The 20,149-nt window shown below is 37.6% G+C and overlaps 2 protein-coding genes across 3 annotated transcripts in view; both read left to right on the top strand.

The window, feature by feature from the left end:
• Positions 1 to 19,883, top strand: part of LOC144964479 (PHD finger protein 24-like) — a 21,908-nt gene extending 2,025 nt beyond the window's left edge. The window contains exons 2-9 of the mRNA XM_078898830.1: positions 3,352 to 3,485; positions 4,253 to 4,432; positions 5,662 to 5,847; positions 6,359 to 6,437; positions 7,506 to 7,696; positions 9,264 to 9,418; positions 18,186 to 18,275; positions 19,514 to 19,883. Coding sequence (XP_078754956.1) covers positions 3,357 to 3,485; positions 4,253 to 4,432; positions 5,662 to 5,847; positions 6,359 to 6,437; positions 7,506 to 7,696; positions 9,264 to 9,418; positions 18,186 to 18,275; positions 19,514 to 19,640 — 1,137 coding nt within the window. The 5' untranslated portion in view covers positions 3,352 to 3,356 and the 3' untranslated portion in view covers positions 19,641 to 19,883. The remainder of the gene's footprint in view (positions 1 to 3,351; positions 3,486 to 4,252; positions 4,433 to 5,661; positions 5,848 to 6,358; positions 6,438 to 7,505; positions 7,697 to 9,263; positions 9,419 to 18,185; positions 18,276 to 19,513) is intronic.
• Positions 1 to 20,149, top strand: part of LOC144981136 (carboxypeptidase B-like) — a 438,762-nt gene that overhangs the window by 18,166 nt on the left and 400,447 nt on the right. The gene's annotated exons all lie outside the window — the stretch shown is intronic.

Here is a 20,149-nt window from a genome sequence, read left to right on the forward strand (position 1 = left end):
TCACACCTCAATATGCCTCAATGTTTGCCAATGCTTGTTAGCAACATTTATTGAAACAGTCCGTATCACGTTTATGTTTAAAATAAAATCAAATCTATTGAACCTATTTGTGCGGCTATGTGGTCTTGTGGTATGACGCTCACTTTCGGATTGGAAGGTCCTGGGTTCGAGACTCTCTCGGCGCATAGTTGAGCCCTTCGAAAATGCTCTTTACTCACATTCTCTCACCGTTCTCGGGTGTAAAATAAGTACCTGGCCGTTAACAGCGTTGTGTATGTCCAAAAAAAACAAACCCAATCCCTGTAATTTCGCCTAACAAGCGTCATCTTTCGTTCTACATGTTAAGTGTTGCTGATGGTCAGGGACCCTTTGTAAAGCACTTTGAGCACATTTAGTGGATATTGCGCTATATTAAAGCTCACGGTTTGGTTTAGTTTTTCTTTTCTTGTTTTTTTTTTTGTTTATCACTGCAAGAGATATGCTTGAAGAGGATAATATCATTTTGTTAAATACAGCCGATTTATGCAAATTACCAGTTTTCTGTGAACATAAAATTGACAGCTAATTTCGTTAAATGAGTTTACAGACAATTTAAAATCATAGTAATCCAATCTCATCAATAAAACCTTTGCTTATTTTGTAAAGGCCGATGATAACATTCATGCTTTGGCTCGGTTATTTAAAAAATCCCGACAACTTCTCCCCCCCCCCCCTAAAAAAAAACACACAAAAAACCCCAAACAAACAAAACAAAAAGCAAAACAATAAACAAAACAAAACAAACAAACAAACAAACAAACAAAAACAAAAAGACACCGTGACTTGTTTCAATGCATATATTATTTTTAATGGACAAGCAGGCGCTGGTACATGATGAAAATTTGAAAAAAATATGTCTAGGATATAATTCCAGACAAGTCTGATAATAATTAAATCAGGAAAGAATTTCGATTCTATGGCTGGTTGGTTGGAATAATATTCTTTTCCTTGTTGATTATTTTACCTTCCCATCATTCAATCATTCTACAAAATAATGACGAGATGGAATCCCGATAGATTAAAACAATGAACATAACGAAAACAGCAAATAGTTTGTTTGCCTAAAGCACCCTAGTAGGTCTTGGAATAATGTCAAGCAACGTTGAGTCTGGCTAATGATAAGAAGGATGACAATATAAACTAAATCTGGCCCTGGTCTATTGGCAAGACTCTTTGCATACATTATCATTATGATTCATGTATTAATTTGTACCTTGCCATGAACGGTGACGGATGATGCATAATGTTGGTAATATTGTCGACTCACAAGAAACTTGTAATGTTCAAGGAAGGAATTTGATTACACGACTAGACCATATTGGATTGCTAAAACTGAAAATGCGCTAAATAAAAATACACCACAGGTCCAAACACACACAAACACACACACACACACACACACACACACACACACACACTGATCAACACCATGGATACTTATTGTCATGGAGGATGGAGTGGTAAACGTTGGCTGGCCTTGATTTGTAAGGTCCACATCGGTCCACGGCATTGTTGTCTATTCCGCTCTCTTATTGTGTCATAATTGGTCATTTCCGTGTAAATATTATTATATGATCTTAATTTGGAATGAATGATATGATTTGGCCAAACCTGGACCATACCCGGAGTCTTTTGCCAAGAAGGAATCAGTCAGATGGGCATATCTTCAATACGAGAGTTTCCAATACAAGAAATTTACAAGAAGTATCAGCCGATAGTAAGAATTGTATCCAAAGTGTTAAATGGATGAATGAGAACAGACTGAAACTGAATAATGATAAGACGGAGATGCTGTATGTTGGGAACAGGAAGTGGAAAAGTGAAACAGAGCTGGGGGGATGCCTCCATTCAAATTGTTGACAAAGTGAAAAACCCTGGCACATTCTTAGACTCTGGACTGTCGACGGAGCATCAGGTTAATAATTTGGTTAGATCTCTCTTTTTTCAACTAAAAATAATTGCTTGCATTAGACGGTTCATATCTGAGGATGTGACCAAACACCTGGTTGTGTCCATCGTACTATCGAAATTGGATTATTGTAATGCTCTGTTGTTTGGCGTTTCGCAATATAATCTGAGACGTCTTCAGATTGTCCAAAACAGCGCTGCCAGACTAGTATTCATGAACCGTAGGTGCGATTCTGTCAGACCTCTGCTTCATGACCTGCATTGGCTACCTGTTGAGAAAAGGATTAAATTCAAAGTTTGTGTTTTAGTGTATCGTTGTCTTAAAGGTACTCCCCCTTCCTACCTTTCGGAACTAATTGAAAGATATTCAAAACCCCGCCACTTACGTTCGGCCAGTGATTCCACCAAACTTGTTGTCCCTCGAATACGGGAAAATGCTGGAATGAGATCTTTTTCTCATTTCGGACCCTCTGTGTGGAACGCCTTACCACAGAGCATTCGTGAAAAAGAATCTTTGTCTATTTTTAAACGTTCGCTTAAAATATATCTGTTTCGTCTCTAGTAGATGGTATGAGAAGCAAGATAGGTCTGTCTGGTTTGTGTGTTGTGTGTGTGTGTGTGTGTGAGTGCGTGTGTGTGTGTGTTTGCTTGTGTGTGTGTGTGTGTGTGTGTGAATGAGTATGTTTCAGCCGAAGTAATTTCTAATTTGAGCGCTTAGAGTCTGGTGTCTCGGAGTTATAGCGCTATATTATTATTATTATTATTATTATTATTATTATTATTATTATTATATTATTATTATTATTATTATTATTATTATTATTATTATATTATTATTATTATTATTGTTGTTATTATATCTTTTTTTTCTTTCTAGGAGATGGAATTATTTTTATTTTGAACCATATCTCCATGACAATATAAACTAAACCAGGCCATGGCATTTGTCTATTGGCAAGAGTCTTTGCATACATTATCATTACGATTCATATATGAATTTGTACCTTGCTATGAACAGTGAAGGATGATGCATTATGTAATTAGATTTTGATATAATATTTTAGTAAGGATTTGAGTGAATTCCTTGTGACGACGATTCCATCGCTGTGTAGGAAGGCTAGGGACCTTTTATGTGTCTTCAGACCCAGTACAAGCATAGATTGTTCTTTGACCAGTTTTAATCCGTGTCGAATTCCTATCTTATTTTAGCTTAGGTCCTTTATAGTTAGATATTTCAATATTTAGACCATCATCATGCTTTTTACTGGAGCTAAAATCACCTAAATGTGTCTCTTAAACCCCTCAAAACAAGTCAAATTTAATAATAAATAAATGCAAGTTTTATCTTCAAATCATGCTTCTAGACCCATATCACTCATATCATCCCAACTTTCCTCGCCACAGCCAAAATGGGTAACAAGACCCCAGGAACTCTCCCCTCTGGCAGTGATGATACACTGGATGATGAGACTGACAATCCAAGAGGCCTTTCGAAGGCAGTGCTCACCAAGATACGAATCATGAGTAAACTGTCACAGGTGAGGATGTAACTGTAACATTTAATGGTATTAAAGCAAAACCCGCTATAAATCAAGACATTGCCACAAATCAAAAGTGGTTAATTATTATGTAACATAAAAACCCCGTTGGTTTGGAGGTATATCATAAAAGGCCACAACAATTCTGGTCAGGAATCCTGAGTTCGAGCCCCGTAGAACGGCACCTGGAAGTCATGGTTCAGGCCATAACAGCATAAGAATTAAGGTCCGAAACAGTTAATTTTTTGACTGGAATTTCCTCTTTGAAGACTTATTCTTTTGAAATCTCCACCTGAATTTCTTGATACGAATATAATATAAACATTGTAAAGAGGCTTTAAGCTTGTGACTCATGGTCATGGCATCAGGCAAAAGTTATGATTTTATAATGACTTATTTTCACCGCTTTCCTGAAAGGCAGGGAGGGGGGGGGGGGGTGTATGAGTGGATAACAGATTCGATCCACTTTGGTCAACCGCCGTTGTACGTTGTTCTACTCCGTTTCTTCAGTACCAATCAGAAGACTAGTTTTGATTGTGTGTGTGTATATATATTTGTGTGTGTTTGTATGTGTGTGTGGATGTGTGTGTGTGTGTGTGTGTGTGTGTGCGTATGTGGACATTCAAGATGTTTTGAATGTTCGAAAAGACGAAATTATTGAAGAGTAAGCAAGCAATACTATTTGAAGAGATTCAGAGAACGCAATTTTAAAATGTTAAACAAATCTTATAAAATCAATCGTTCAAATTTGTTCTTTTCCTCCTCAGGGTCATCGAATGCGTGTGGAGGAAAGAGCCGATTTATACCGAGCTATTGCCGAATTGAAGGAAGATCGACGACGCTTGAGCTTTGATTTGGAACAGGAAAGACTTGCCAGGGAAGCATCACTCAAATTACAGAATAAACGTGGAGCAGCTTGGGACACAGACAAACCTGCATGGGCCGCAGTTAGTTTATATTCATCTTACACAATCCAATATTCTGTGCATACAGGAACAGTGCACAAAATATAGCTGATAAATTAAATAATATAAACGGAAAGAAACATCTGCATTTTTTAAAACATATATTAATTTAAAATTGGACATGCTTATTTACAGATAATTTTTATTTGATTAATTAGATTCCCTTTAGTTTCGAACAGGCAGGACAGGAATAAAATTAAGGAAATTGGAAATAAAATGGGAGATAAAAAGCTTGACAGTTGAGTGATATCTTAAAAGAAATAACCGAGAGTCGAGGGCAGAAAAGGAAAATAAAAGAATCATGTTAGATTGATTGACTGGTACATATTATAACTGTAGTCTATAACTATGAGCAATATAGGGTATGGAAAAGTGCCAGATGAAAATAGAGAATAAAGATATCGCGGTGTTAGAGCCAACCTGGGATCCAACTCACACGGCACTCTCCGCCTGGATGAGAGAGAGAGAGAGAGAGAGAGAGAGAGAGAGAGAGAGAGAGAGAGAGAGAGAGAGAGAGAGAGAGAGAAAGAGAGAGAGAGTGGCACTAGTCACTGAGTCATCCAGTCAGTCATTACTAGTGCCCGCTCCACACTTTTACTGAAGTCTGTAACTCCTAATTTTAACTTAACATTCTCTTCACCATTTTTTTCACACTTTATAATGGTTTTCATTACATTTTAAGATATGTAAAATACTGTCTGTAAGTGTCACATACAATGCCATTTGAAATTTTGTGGTTATGAGCGATTAGAAGCCCTCATCTCCTCCCCCCCCCCCCTCCCCTTCTATTACATTTCAGCTTACGAAATGGGCCAGTGAAACTACAAAAAAAAAATATGATTTAAATGCCCAAAATGCGCATTCCCCCTCCCTCCTTCTATGGATTGGTCAAACTGCGCTCCTCTCTCTCTCTCTCTCTCTCCCCCCCCCCCCCCCCGCTTTATTTGGTCAAATTGAACATGCTCCCCCCTCTTTCTATTTCGACCCACTCTCTACTGAAGTTTGGCCAAAGTACACCCCCCCCCCCTTTAAAAAATTATATTACTACCCCCACCCCTTCTATTTGATACACAAGAGAAGGACGTCTGAAGTATAGATCCTACGGTATAATATAATAACTCAAAATTCACGTCTTCATCTACATACGAGCATGAATTCTAATCAAAACTGTGACACAATAGGCACCAAGATGATGTTTAATGTGTCCCCAGTACGAGAACGACAAGACATGTGCCATTTGTGGGAAAGAAGCCAAGAGGACAACAGAGTTCCCGTGTCGAGTGTGTACACGCGTTTTCCACAGATTGTGTCTGTCCAAGTGTGGGGAATGCAGGGACGCAGACCTACAGGCAGCTGAAGGTGCTCTCTCCAACAGTGGATGGAGTTGTTACGTGTGTGTAAGGCTGATTTAACAGTTTGAACTTCTTTTTTTTGTTATCTATTTATAATATAATAATGATAATGATAATGATAATAATAATAATAATAATAATAATAATAATAATAATAATAATAATAATAACAATAATAATAATAATAATAATAATAATAATAATAATAATAATAGTAATAATAACAACAACAACAACAACAACAATAATAATAATAATAATAATAATAATAATAATAATAATAATAATAATAATAATAATAATAATAGAAATTTAAATCATTTATACCGCGCCCTATTCCATATACAAACAGCTCAAGGCGACTTTTCAATACAAACATAAAAGCTTCATTTTTAAATACAATATTGATATGCGCACAATGAACCTCAATTTTTGATATCTCCACGAGATTTTAATATTTAATAACATTTCACACAATACATGTTCTATTGTTTCCGATTCTACATCTATGTTTTGTAAAAGAATTTTAAAACCCCCACTTAATGTCTTCCCACAGGCCAATCTCAGTCTTCTTTTAACGGAGGAAGAAATAAATCAACTCATCAATGAATTCGACATCTATGACACAGATAAAGGTAACAACTTATTATTATAAATTTATATTTAATAATAGTCCTTCAGAGCCATTAGGGCTATGAAGCCGGAGTCTATCCCGGTTTCTATAGCGTGAAACGGACAAAAGCAATTGCTTGCTACCCTTTGGATAGGAAACTAGTCTATCGTAAACTACTTTCCGCCAGGTCAAATAGACCCAGCTATCCAATCACTGCTAGATGGATAAGGAGGGTCAGATAAATATCTCGACTGCACCCTTTGCGTGTAAAGCGAGTGCCTACCAATATCGGGACCCCCATAAAATTATAAGCTTCATCTGTCCCTTTGAAGCTTTCTGCGTCATTTTGCGTCTGCATATTGGTGCTGTCATCTTTACAGCTTCTCTTCCGTCTCTCTTTCGATATTTTGTTCCCTCTCAGCTTTTGCTATTCTGTTCATTTTTCTTTTGACCACCTGTTTTATGTCTTTCTTGACACATTTCCTGTATATTTCCATTCAATTTGGTTTTTGTTACAAGTTTAAAGATCTGAAAAATCTTGTATGAAACAGTACCAGACGAAGCAAGAAAGAAAAATACAATTAAAAAAAAAAACGACCCCCAAAACTCGCGGGGCCTTGACTGGGCTGATTTTTTTGGATTTTTTTTTTCTTGTATTTTTCTTACTTGCTTTGTCTGGCACAGTTCCATACACACTTTTCATATCTTTATCTTACACCATCTTGTCATTTTGATAGTTACTAGTTACAAACTTAATAATGTAACTTACTTCCTTTTTTAATCAGGTGAACTAAATATCAATAGGAAATGGAATGGAAGCATTGATTTAATCAAGAAAGACAGTAATGTGGACGTTTCAGGTTTCCCCTTTATCAACAAAACACGATGATTAAAACACTTAAAGACCTTACCAACGCCATTCCTACATCTCTTATCCGTCTTTAGCGTTTTATACGTCGTGTTTTGTTGATAAAGGAGACACACGAAGCATCCTCATTACTGTCTTTGTTGATTGAATTGAAGCTTCATTCCCATTTCCTGTTGTTATTTATTTCTTCGAGATTTAAGCACCAATATTTTCATTAATCAGACGAACGTATATCATGGAAAGAGTTCAGCGCCAGGCGGTCAGGAATCCAAAACAAACGTCAATCTCAGGCAGAGCTAGAGGTCTCCAGGCGCCTGGACTTCAAGTTGGCAGATCTGGACAACGATAACAGTCTGGATTGGTGGGAGTTCTTAAACTATCAAGCCAAGGTGTTGATTGCAAACAGAACCAAGGTCGGTTTATTTTTTTAAAGTAACAATTCTTTGAACGACTACTAAACAAAAATGAAATTAATACTACAATATATATACGAGGCTGAGACAAAAAGGAATGCGACTCTGCTTATTACTGTAAAAGAATTTGAATCAATACCATGCATGTTACCTCAAATTAAAGCTTGGCACTAGCCGAGTAATACCCCTTCTCAACATAGTCTCCGCCTCCTCTCGATAGCCACAGTCCACCTTTTTGTAAGGTCATGTATCCCGTCCTCGTAAAACTGAATTGACTGAAATTTAATCAATTTTTTCACTATTGTCTTGGCTTCTTCATCTTCAAAGCGATGTCCCCTCATTGCCTCCCTGGTGGACCAAAAAGACGAGTCCGAAGGTGTCAAGTCTGGTGAATAAGAAAGGTGGGACAGCGTTGTCCATCCAAATGATGCGATTACCTCCCTTCTCCTGGCACTATTGTGTGAACGGGCATTTTCATAAAGAAACAGTACTCGTTCTATCTCTAAAATCGACGAATTCTTGCTCTCCGTTGCTTTAGAATCTATCTTAGGTACCGTTCAGATTTGGCAGTGGCTCCCCGTAGTAGGAAATCAACGAGGATTACGAGTACAACTGTGATGTCTCATTTCCTAGTTGATTTCTCAGTTTTGAACTTTTTAGTCTTTGTGGAAGAGGGTTGTTGCCATTCCATTGATTGTCTCTTCGACTCAGGTTCATATTATGAACCCAGGTTTCACATCCAGTGATTACTCTACTGAGAATGCTGTCACCCCTCCCACTTAGCCGGAGAAGCTCTGAACAGCATTTCACCCTGTCCCTCTCTTGATTAATTGCCGGGATATCCAACGAGCGTTGACCTTTGAGAATCCCAGTGCGTTGATGGGCACTTCCATAACTGATTTCAAGGTCTCCTGTTATCTCATTAAGAGATGTTCTTCTGTCAGATCGGATCAATGGTTTTGTCTTTATTTGATTCACTGAGTTGGCATTGCTTGGACGGCGACCATCACGAAGTTTGTTAGATAAAGATTACCGGTCAGACGTGCTACCATTACACCACAGAGGTTCCCGGTAGTTGGGACAATTCTTAATAATATATTCTTCACAAGGGTACACGTTTTACGCTGTGAACCCTCGCTTGCATCAAACAACACATACTATTGGGAGCTTCTGTGGTGTAATGGTAGCACGTCTGACCGGTAATTAGAAAGTCTGAGGTTCGATCCCCAGTCGAGGTCGACTGATTTTTTTGGGATGTTTTTTTTTCTTCTATTTTTCTTTCTTGTTTTGTCTGACACCTTTCATAAACACCTGTTCAGATCGTTATCTTAAACTGGTGCCTTCTCCTTAATTTCTTTAATTTGATATTTTCAAAAAATAAAATGGATCAACTCAAACGCCTTCGTCCTCGTCCTCTTGTGTTCAATTGTGTTGTTTGATGAAAGCGAGGGTTCACATTGGATATTGCGCTAAAAATAATAGAAGTTCAAGGTCAAGTTACAAGATTGATATCCCGACCACAGTACTTGCATTTTACATACTTTAACTATTTCTGACACTTCTCCAGGAAGAACTGCTATCTTTACTAACAGAGAAAGAAATCATCAAGTGCCGGAGTCTGTTCCGATCAATGGACAGCGATAACGACGGAGTGCTCACCTTTCTGGAAGCCAAACAGGCTGTGCGAAAATGGTGTCAGAAATTTGCATATGGAGTATCGCAGTGAGTAAATATTCATATATACGAGGATATTTCTCAAGAAGATAGGAAAATAATAAATGTAAAGAACCCTATGTCCCCAATGCCACTAATTTCAAGGATGAATACATCTTTTATGACAACTTTTTGGTCTTAAGACACGAAACTCGTCTTCTGACCTGTATGTCCCTAGTTCAGTCCCGCCGTGGGCTGAGCAACTTGCGTCATGGGAGAAGACCCTATGCTCACGTTCTGCCATGGCTACCGGTGACCTGACCTGACCTGACCGGTGACAACATATCCTTGTCGAATAAAATGGTAGAATCGTTTTACAAACGTCTCGTCTCGTCCTTCATGTTTATTGTTTAATGTTGCTGTTTGTTTGGATCCCTTGTAAAGTGAATTGAGCTCTTATAGTGTGGATATTGCGCAATATAAAAGCTGTTCTATTTTCGAGACATCTCTCTGAAGAATCTGTTTGACAAGTCGTAGATAATCTCATTTTATCGATATATTATTAGAGCAAACTTGATTAGAAAAGGGGATTTTGGTCCAAAATTTGGATTTTGGCGCTGGTCTCCGGCGACTGCAGACGTGTTTTGGCTGTGCTCTGTGTTTTTACAAGTTTTATTGGATATTTTTACAATTCTTATTTATAAAAGTGACACTATATTTTTACAATGGCTGTGATTTATTCCTGTGCAATAGTTATCATATTTTTACTTTGTAATCAAATGTCTTTAGCCAGTATTTTTAGAAATAATCTGTCAAGCCAAACCTGTGTTCCCCCATTTTATTCCCATTCAACATCTACGCTTCGTTTACTGAGACCAGAATCCCCCCCCCCCCCCCCCCCCCCCCCCCCCCCCCTCCACCACACATCGTTCATCAAGCCGAGAAAAAGGGGGAGGAAAGGAGGAATCAAAACAAAATTCGGACGTCGACATAATCGTCCTTTCTTGCCTTGCGTTGTGACTGGAAATGTGCGCTCAGTGAAAAATAAAATAGATGAACTGTGCTCACTGTGTCGTCATTGCTGCGATTATAGATAGAATGCGCTTGGCCAAGGAGTTCACAACATTGCCATCCGGAAGTATAACGGACCAACACACAAACTCTGTGTAACCATGAACTTTTATAGTCTGGTTAATACAGTTTAGTGAGAACAACTCACAAACGCGGATGGCAAAAACAATAACAAAGGCCTGAGTGACGTCATCTGCATACTATCTATAGACAAGCCTCTATTATATGTATAACAGAGTCCTGGTTGACACCCAACACACCATCATCTGTCGTCGAAATCGACAACTATTCTCTACACCGGACCGATAGATAGTATGCGCTTGGCTAAGAAACTCATAACATTGCCATCCGGAAGTATAACGGACCAACACACAAAACTGTGTAACCATGAACGTTTATAGTCGGGTTAATACAGTTCAGTGAGCATTACTCATAAACGCGGATGGCAAAAAACATCAACAAAGACCAGAGTGACGTCATCTTCGAACTATCTATAGAGACAGTTCAAACAAAAAACGGGGCGGTGGTGTGTGCGTATACATAAACAATAATTGGTGTCACCCCAACAATATAAATAATATCTCGTCAATTTCGAACAACAACATTGAACTTTTGACAGTGGGTGCACGGCCATATTACTTACCTAGAGAATTTTCTAAAGTCATCATAACGACAGTTTACATTCCCCCCAGTGCCGATGCAAATGTTGCCATGGAAACTCTAATAAGTCATGTGGAAAATGAAAAAAGCAAATCGCCTGACTGTGTTTTTCTTGTGACTGGCGATTTTAATCACTGCAATAATATAATAATTCCTGGACTTTCACAATTTGTTCACCCTCGACCTATTTATTTTCTGTAATGTTGACAAATCCTATAAATGTTTTCCAAGAGCTCCACTCGGTTCATCGGACCACAATATGTTATTATTATTACCTATATATCGCCCTGTCATCAAACGTTGTAAGCCAGTAGTGAAGTGTGTTCAGGTCATGAACGAAAGTGTGTGTGAGGAGTTGCGTGGCTGCTTCGAGTGTACTGATATCAGAATGTTTTTATTGACGCGTGTGAGGCTGTGAATGAACTTAATGATTGTGTGTCCGAGTATATAAAGTTTTGTGAGCAACAAGTGTGTGAAAGAAAAGAAGTTAAATGTTATTCAAATAACAAACCATGGATAACAAAAGAACTGAAATCCCTTTTAAATGAGAAAAAGCATATATATATAAATGGTACCAAAGATGAACTAAAGACGAAACAAAGAGAAATCAAAGAAGAAATTATTAAATGTAAGGAACGTTACAAAACAAAAGTAGAGAGAAGTTTCCAATCAGGCGACATTAAAACAACATGGAAAGGCATGAAAACAATTATCAATTACAATGAAAGCAAATCTAAAGTACCCGACAATATCGATTTAAATTATCTGAACAAATTTTATGCCCGTTTTGATTCTACCAATAATGAATACGAAATTGAACAGACTAAAAAAATACTGATAGAGCGTATGAATGATGAATGCGAGAATGAATTCAGTGAATGTGAGACTAAATATATGTTTTCTAGACTGAATGAAAGGAAGGCGGCTGGACTGGATGGTATAAAAGGAAGAATTTTGAAAACCTGTGCGGAACAATTATGCTATATTTATACTTATATTTTTAATATGTCTTTTTTATGCTCTTCCATCCCTAGTATTTGGAAAACTTCAGAAATAATTCCTGTCCCCAAAAAAGACAAAGTAAAATCAATGAATGATCTGAGACGTGTCGTTCTCACATCAATTGTCATGAAATGTTTTGAAAAACTTATTTTGTTACGAATTAATAACCATGTTAGAACTCTTTTGGACCCTTATCAATTTGCCTACCAAAGTAAACGCAGTGTAGAAGATGCCACCCTAGTTTTTACAAATAATATCTACAAACATTTAGACACGCCTAAAAGCTACTGCAAAATTCTTTTTGTTGATTTTTCATCCGCATTTAATACAATTCAGCCCCACCTCCTTGCTCATAAACTTTCTACTTTTAAAATTAATCCTTATATCATCTCCTGGGTGCTAGACTTCCTTACAAATATAACACAATATATACAAGTAAAAGGAAATGTCTCCAATAACATTGCTATAAATACTGGTGCTCCGCAGGGCTGTGTCATCTCTCCCATGCTCTTTATACTTTATGCAAACGACTGTAAAAGCGCAGATTTAAACATACCCCTTTTAAAATTTGCTGACGATACAACTCTACAAGGACTAATTACTAATAATAATAATAATAATAATAATATCATCATCATCATTGCCTTTTTCACCCTGGGTCAGGGTATAGGCCACAGACAAACAGTTTCCATCCTTCTCTATCCTGAGCCAACTTTTTTATCTCATTCCAGGTCTTACCACTTCTCTGTATATCAGCTTCTTTAATTCTTCTCCATGTTCCTCGTGGCCTTCCCCTTGATCTTCTGCCCTGAGGGTTCCAGTCCAATACTTTCTTTGTTATAGTTGAGTCATTCTTTCTAAGCGTGTGTCCAATCCACCTCCATCGTCTTCTTCCTATATCCTCTCCTACTGGTTTCTGCTGTGTTCTTTTCCATACTTCTTCATTTTTTATTCTATCCATCCATTTTATTCTGAGTAGCTTACGCATGCACCTGTTTACAAAAATCTGTACCCTCCTTATACATGCCTGTGATGCGTTCCAAGTTTCACATCCATACAGTAGGACAGACTTCACGTTTGAGTTGAAAAGTCTTAGCTTTAGTTGAAGGGAGATATCTTTAGTTCTCCAAACTCTGTTCAAAGATGTGAATGCAGCCTGTGCCTTTCCTATTCGTGCTTTCACCTCTGCTTCCGTGCCTCCATCCTTGTCAATTATACTTCCGAGATAGCAGAAAGTGTCTATATCTTCGAGTTCCTGATCTTTTACTTTGATCTGCTCCCTTTGACGCGTACCTATCCTCAAGACCTTTGACTTTGCAGGGTGTATTCTTAGACCAATTGATTCCGAGAGGCTGTTTATAATTGTGGTTTTTGTTTGCATCTGGTCCTGGGTGTGGGACAAAAGAGCCAGATCATCTGCAAAATCCAGATCATCCAACTGTGTCCAGGGGGTCCACTGTATCCCATTTCTTCTCCCTTTGGAGGTTTCCTTCATTAGCCAATCAATGGCAAGGATGAACAGGAATGGAGAGAGCAAGCATCCCTGCTTGACACCAGTCTTAATTTCAAAGCTGTCAGTCAGCTGATCTTCATGTACAACCCTGCAACTTGATCCTTCATACATTTCCTTAATGAGGTTTACTATCTTTTCAGGGAGTCCATAATGTGCCAGAATTTTCCACAATGTTGCTCTGTCAATACTGTCGAAAGCCTTCTCGTAATCCAGAAAGTTGACAATAAGAGGAGAGTTCCATTCTATAGACTGTTCCACTATGACTCGCAGAGAGGCAATCTGGTCGGTGGTTGAACGGTTTTTCCGAAAACCTGCCTGTTCGTCCCGCAGTTTAGCATCTGTTGCATTCTTAATTCTCTCTAAAATAATACGGTTGAAAACCTTTCCTGGGATAGAAAGAAGAGTGATGCCTCGATAATTATTACAATTACTGAGGTCCCCTTTCTTTGGAAGCTTGATAAGATGTCCTTCCTTCCAATCCTTTGGGAATATCCCGTCATTCCAGATTCTCTCAAATAGTGGGTGCAGGGCCTCAGCATTTCTTTCCGCATCAACTTTTAGAGCCTCCGGTGGAATCTGGTCTGGTCCAGCAGCTTTCCCCCTTTTCATCTTGTTAATGGCACCCACAATCTCTGCTATCGATGGTGGATCACAGCTAATTGGTAGCTCATTCCTTGCAGGCAAAATTTCTGGCTGGTTGTCTGGTGGTGGTCTGTTCAGAAGGCAGTTGAAATGTTCCCTCCATCGTTCAGATTGAGCCTCTTTTCCAAAAATAGTTTTCCCATCTTTGTCTTTGACTGGTACCTCTGGTTTCCCATATTTTCCAGCAAGTGTCTTGGTAGTTTGATAAAGGATCCTCATGTGTCCTCCAGTCGCTGCTGCTTCTGCTTTCTCTGCAAGTCTGTTCATGAATGCTTCCTTGTCTTTCTTCACAGATCTTTTGACTTCCTTAGCTATGGCTCGATACTGCTCTTGTGCATCCAGTCTTGAAGCCCTTGTTCGGCTTGCATTCACTTGTTCCTTCCTTGTTCTCCTCTTTTCAATAAGGTCCAAGGTGGTTGGACTTATCCATTCTTTATGTTCCGATTTCTTTACCCCCAATACCTCGTGGCAAGTTGTTATGTAAACTTCCTTGATCTTTGCCCAATGTGACTCTACATCTATGTCCTCCTCGAGCTCAGTAAGAGGTTGGAATCTATTACTCAATTGTAGTTTGAATTCCTCATTCTTTTCCCCATCAAGTGCATTCACCTCGAATTTTCTTCTTGTATGTGATCTGGCCCCGTGTTTTCTGAGTCGGAGCTTAAGCTTTGCCAATAGCAGGTGGTGGTCTGATCCAACATCTGCCCCTCTCCGTACTGTCACATCTTCCAATGAACGTCTGAATCTACGAGAGATACAAAAATGATCAATCTGATTCTCTGTCACACCATCTGGTGAGACCCAAGTTGCTTTGTGGATCCTCTTATGGGGGAACACTGATCCTCCAATCACCAAACTGTTGAATGCACAGAAATTTGCAAATCTCTCACCATTATCATTCATTTCTCCCATGCCATGACGTCCCATGATACCTTCATAGCCTACGTTATCCTGTCCCACTTTTGCATTAGCATCTCCCATCAATATGTTGATGTCTTTCCTTGGCAACTTGTCAATGACTTGTTGTAGCAGACCATAAAATGTATCTTTGTCCTCATCTGTTGCATCATTTGTTGGGGCATAGATCTGTACAATGTTCATGCTGATCTTCTTACTCCGTGTTGTAAAGGACGCCATGATGATCCTTTCTCCGCATTGTTCCCATCCTCTCAGTGACTTCTGGGCAAACTTGCTTAGAATTATTCCTACTCCCTGTGTATGAATCCCGTCCCCTCTCCCTGAATATAAAATCTTCTCCCCAGACTTGAGGTGTTTCTGTCCGGATTGTATCCAGTGGGTTTCGCTTACTCCAAGTATATGCAGCCTGTATCTTCTCATCTCAGTCACAACTTGAGAGCTTTTTCCTGCTTCATACATGGTGCGAACGTTCCACGACGCAATTCGAAGCTGCTTGTTTGGCGAAGACGTCATCGGGTCAGCAGAGTCCTTTCGGCTTTGTCTGTTGTCCTTCATAAATTCTGTAATTCCAGAAACTCTTCGGTCGCCCAAGCTAAAAAAAGGATTTGGTTTGTCTGTCTGTGTTTCTGTAACGGTTTGAGTTTAACGGAAAGGGGTGTTAACCCTTTGCCAACCCCCAACCTGGAGGACCAGGTGACTCAAAGATGGGGGAATCACACACCATTAGTCGCCTTTTACGACACGCTGGCTTGGCGTTGGGCTATTCTTGACCCTCTCAGTTGAGGGACCCCGGACACCACACGGGGAAATAATAAAAATAATAATAATAATAATAATAATAATAATAATAATAATAATAATAATAAATGGCATTTATATAGCGCTTTACCCCGTTGTCACAGGCTCTAAGCGCTTTACAGTGATATAAAACAAAACATATTACAGTGAGACAAGTGTGAAGGAAACGTGATACGAATTCAATTTAACAACAACAAAATATGAAAATAATATTGCAACATTATGACGTAAAAAGATAAAACTTTAAGCGAGATTTGAACGTTGTCAACGAATCCGAGCATCTCACGTGTGATGGGAGAGAGTTCCAAAAATGGGGGGCCGAAAATTGAAAAGATTGTTCACCTATTTTACGCAATGGCTTAGGTTTGACAAGGATTGATTGGTCATTGCTTGACGTCAAGTTTCTATTGGGGACATATATGTTTAGAAGGTCTTTAATATAGGAGGGACTGTTCGTGCTCAGGGATTTGTAGACAACAGTACAAATCTTATAGGCAATTCTTTTTTCCATGGGAAGCCAATGTAACTCACGGAGAAGAAGAGTTGCTGACGGGTATTTTTTGTTATTGCGTACAATGAGCCTGGCTGCGTTATTTTGAGCAACCTGAAGTTTGCTAATTTTGTCTTTAGCTAAATTCGCCCAAAGGGAAATAAATAAATAAATTTGTTTCCTGATTCGACAATAACCACCTTGAATTAAATGTTAGTAAGACCAAAGAATTAATTATAGACTTTAGAAAAGATAAGAATACAAAAGACCATATTACTATTAAAAATGAAAAAGTCGAGCAGGTAGTAGAATACAAATATCTAGGAGTCACCATGGACAACAAATTACGGTGGGACATACATTCCAGTTATATCAATAATAAAATGAATCAAAGAATGTACTGTTTACGGAAATTGTCCCAACTTAACATTGACAAAACACTTTGTACGCTATTTTATAGATCTGTAATAGAAAGTGTTTTGGTTTTTTTGTATTACTGCCTGGGGAGGGGGGGGGGGGTGGATTGTCTTAGCTCACCAAAAGCTAACTTTGACAGGATTATTAAAAGAGCTAATAAATTTACTACAGGTTCCATGTCTTTTAATGCTTTATATTCAGAATACTGCTTAAGAAAAATTAGTAATATTTTAGATAATCCAACTCACCCTTTAAATCTTCAGATCACTAAGTCGAACAGAAGTGACCGATTGTTGTCTATACGAACTAAAAGTGAAAGACACCTCCGATCCTTTTTACCATACAGTTGCAGAATTTTTAATAAGGAAAATAATTTATAAATTTTGGTCTACGTCTGTTTTAACTTTGAAACATTTTCTTTAAAATTACTCCATACCCACAATTTTTAAACATCAATTTATAAAATCGCTTACTACAACTTTTCTATTGACCTTTTTATTCTACATTACGTGCCATGTAATTTATACTATGTAATTTTTCTCAGTCAATTTACAATAGTATTATACTGTAACTAATTCTTAGCTTTTTACTGATCTTTTTTTTATTATATTTATTATGTTGACATCAATATACCTTTTCTAGATATTTATATCTTTACACTTTTATAATCTATATGTCCCTTTACACTATGTAATTATTCTTACAGCCTACAATACTATTACACTATATATACCTATTACCAAATTTTACTTTACCACATTATATTTACGTATATTATGTTTATGTATGTATCATTGTCGGCATTTTATACGTCTGTACAAAAATTTCCTTTTGGATGAATAAAGTACATTCTTATTATTATTAGTTAAAGTACTGCATTCTACGGATTGAGCTAACCCATGTTTTTTATTATTTAAAACTTTGCTACTTATCACTTTGGAGATCCGGCGAACTCAATTTTCAGAGTAGGTAATCGGCTTGCAATTAAAAAAATAGCTCTGATTCCGGTTACCCCCGCCCTCCAATCTGTCTACGTCATATCCAAAAGGATAACGAACTGTGACTATCTATTTGATGTTTCAGAGACCATGATAATCTGTTACCAAGATCCTTGTGTCCCTGGAGAAGTTCTAATTTGTTACTTTCCTTATATTTGGTTTTCTATATCTGAAGCCTATGTTCTATCATTATTTGCATAATGAGAAATGAGAAAAAGGATAAGAATTTGAAATGAATATAAATCTTAGTTTTATCAGGAACTGATTGGGATTTTCTTTGGTCTTCCCCCCTGTACCTATAATTATGCATCTTGTTTCTCACTATAGAGAGGGTATGTCTGATCCATCGGCTCAGCTGGATCGTCACGCTGAAGTGAGAGCTCAGATGTTCGTTGATGGGGAAAGTAAAAAGAGGGAGTAAGTTGAATTTTTCATACTTGTTTATAGAGATCATATTCGTTCTTTTTATGCATTTTGGATGCGATGATGATAGAATTATTATAAAATACTGCGAATACGTCACTGCAATTGATTAAGTCAAAAAAAAATATCGACAATTAATGTATATTTTCAAGTTCAAATAAGACAAATTTGATATTACAAAAGATATAGAAATCTTAGTTGTAGAATGTTTTTGCATGAGGATGTAAAGCGACGTGTACTTATTTGCAGATCTGATAACTCAAATAGATATGTACATTTTGCTGTAATGGAAATACTCATAAATCAATGTCAAATATTGCACATGTCAACAATGTTAAATCAAACCCATAATCAACCATTTAACTGCCGTATTCTGGAAAGACACGCATCTAAAAATTGGGCCAGAAAACTCGTCCTTCAAATTAAATAAATATCGATCGATTTAAATGACCTTCAAATTGGCAAAAACTCTCAAAACTGGGAGCTCGTGAGTTTTCTCTCCAAATGTTGATATACGTGTCATTTCAAGAGTGCGGCAGTTAACTGGTATTCTGATATTAGACTAACAAATAGGAAACCCGCCAGGTCAATCTGGTATCATTTTGGAAAAGTGAGTGGAGCAGGTACTTATGTTGATAAAAACAAGAAACAAAGTGAGTAGGAAAGTACCAGAAGACAATAGAGAATAAAAATTTCGCGGCGGCGATGGGGGTTTCGAACCTGCAACCTTAATGGTGCGACAACTCCGCCTGGCCGGGGAGATCGTGACTCTACCGTATGAGCTATCCCCGGTCTAAACTCTAAACATCAATCTCCTTCCGTCATGATACCGTTGTATAGAGAATATAATATGTGTACCTAGGATGCAAGAGGTGGTTATATCATTAACAATGAGGATGATGATGATGATGATGATGATGATTATTATTATTATTATAATAATAATAATAATAATAATAATAATAATAATAATAATAATAATAATAATAATTATTATTATTATTATTATTATTATTATTATTATTATTATTATTATTAATACATGTAGTACTTAGTACTAAGCTTTTTACCTTTTGTCTTTTTTTCTCTGACACTTGGACTGTCACGTAAAGCTGTCTTTAATTCAGCATTATTCGTGGTAATTTTTTCCAATTCCAATTAAAAGCCTACTTAACATATTTCTTTAATTTCATTATAACATTAATGCAAAGCTTTTTTTTTTCTTACCCCAGGTCCATTTCATGGCCTGAGTTCCTGGCCGACCAATCACTGTATATCATCTGTACCAGACCCAACGTAAGCACCGACGACATCGAGAAAACCCTGCAGTCGATGAATCTGAACTCATCCGTGCAATAAATCGGAGTTTCATCAAAACGACTGTTCTGTCTCACATTGTCAAAACACATTTGTCACCCATCGTCTCAAAGTGGTGTTATATCGGGATTAACGAAATGCTGGAATTTCAATTTGTTGATGCTGTCGATTATTTTTTTTTAACCTCATAACATCCGCCTGTCGGATATAACGTACTAACACACAAAATTAGGTGTAACCTTAAACGGTTATAGTCTGATTAATACAATTTGGTGAGAACTATTCATAAAATGGCTGGCTAAAAACAACAACAATAGAGCTGAATGACTTCAATTTCGTTCCTTCTGTTGATGCTAGGTGTTTAGGTGAAATACTTACAACATGCTACAGACGGATATATCGTACCAATACACAAATCCATATGTCCGTTTGGCTATAGTCTGATTGATTTAATATAGTGAGAACTAATCATGAAAATGGCTGCCTTAAAGCAACGACAAAGAGCTAAGTGACGTCAAATTCGTTCCATCTATAGCCACAAATATGAAACT

This window comes from Berghia stephanieae, chromosome 1 (genome assembly GCF_034508935.2).
Source record: "Berghia stephanieae isolate SIO BIC M18660-M18661 chromosome 1, UCSD_Bste_1.3, whole genome shotgun sequence".
Classification (NCBI taxonomy): domain Eukaryota; kingdom Metazoa; phylum Mollusca; class Gastropoda; order Nudibranchia; family Aeolidiidae; genus Berghia; species Berghia stephanieae.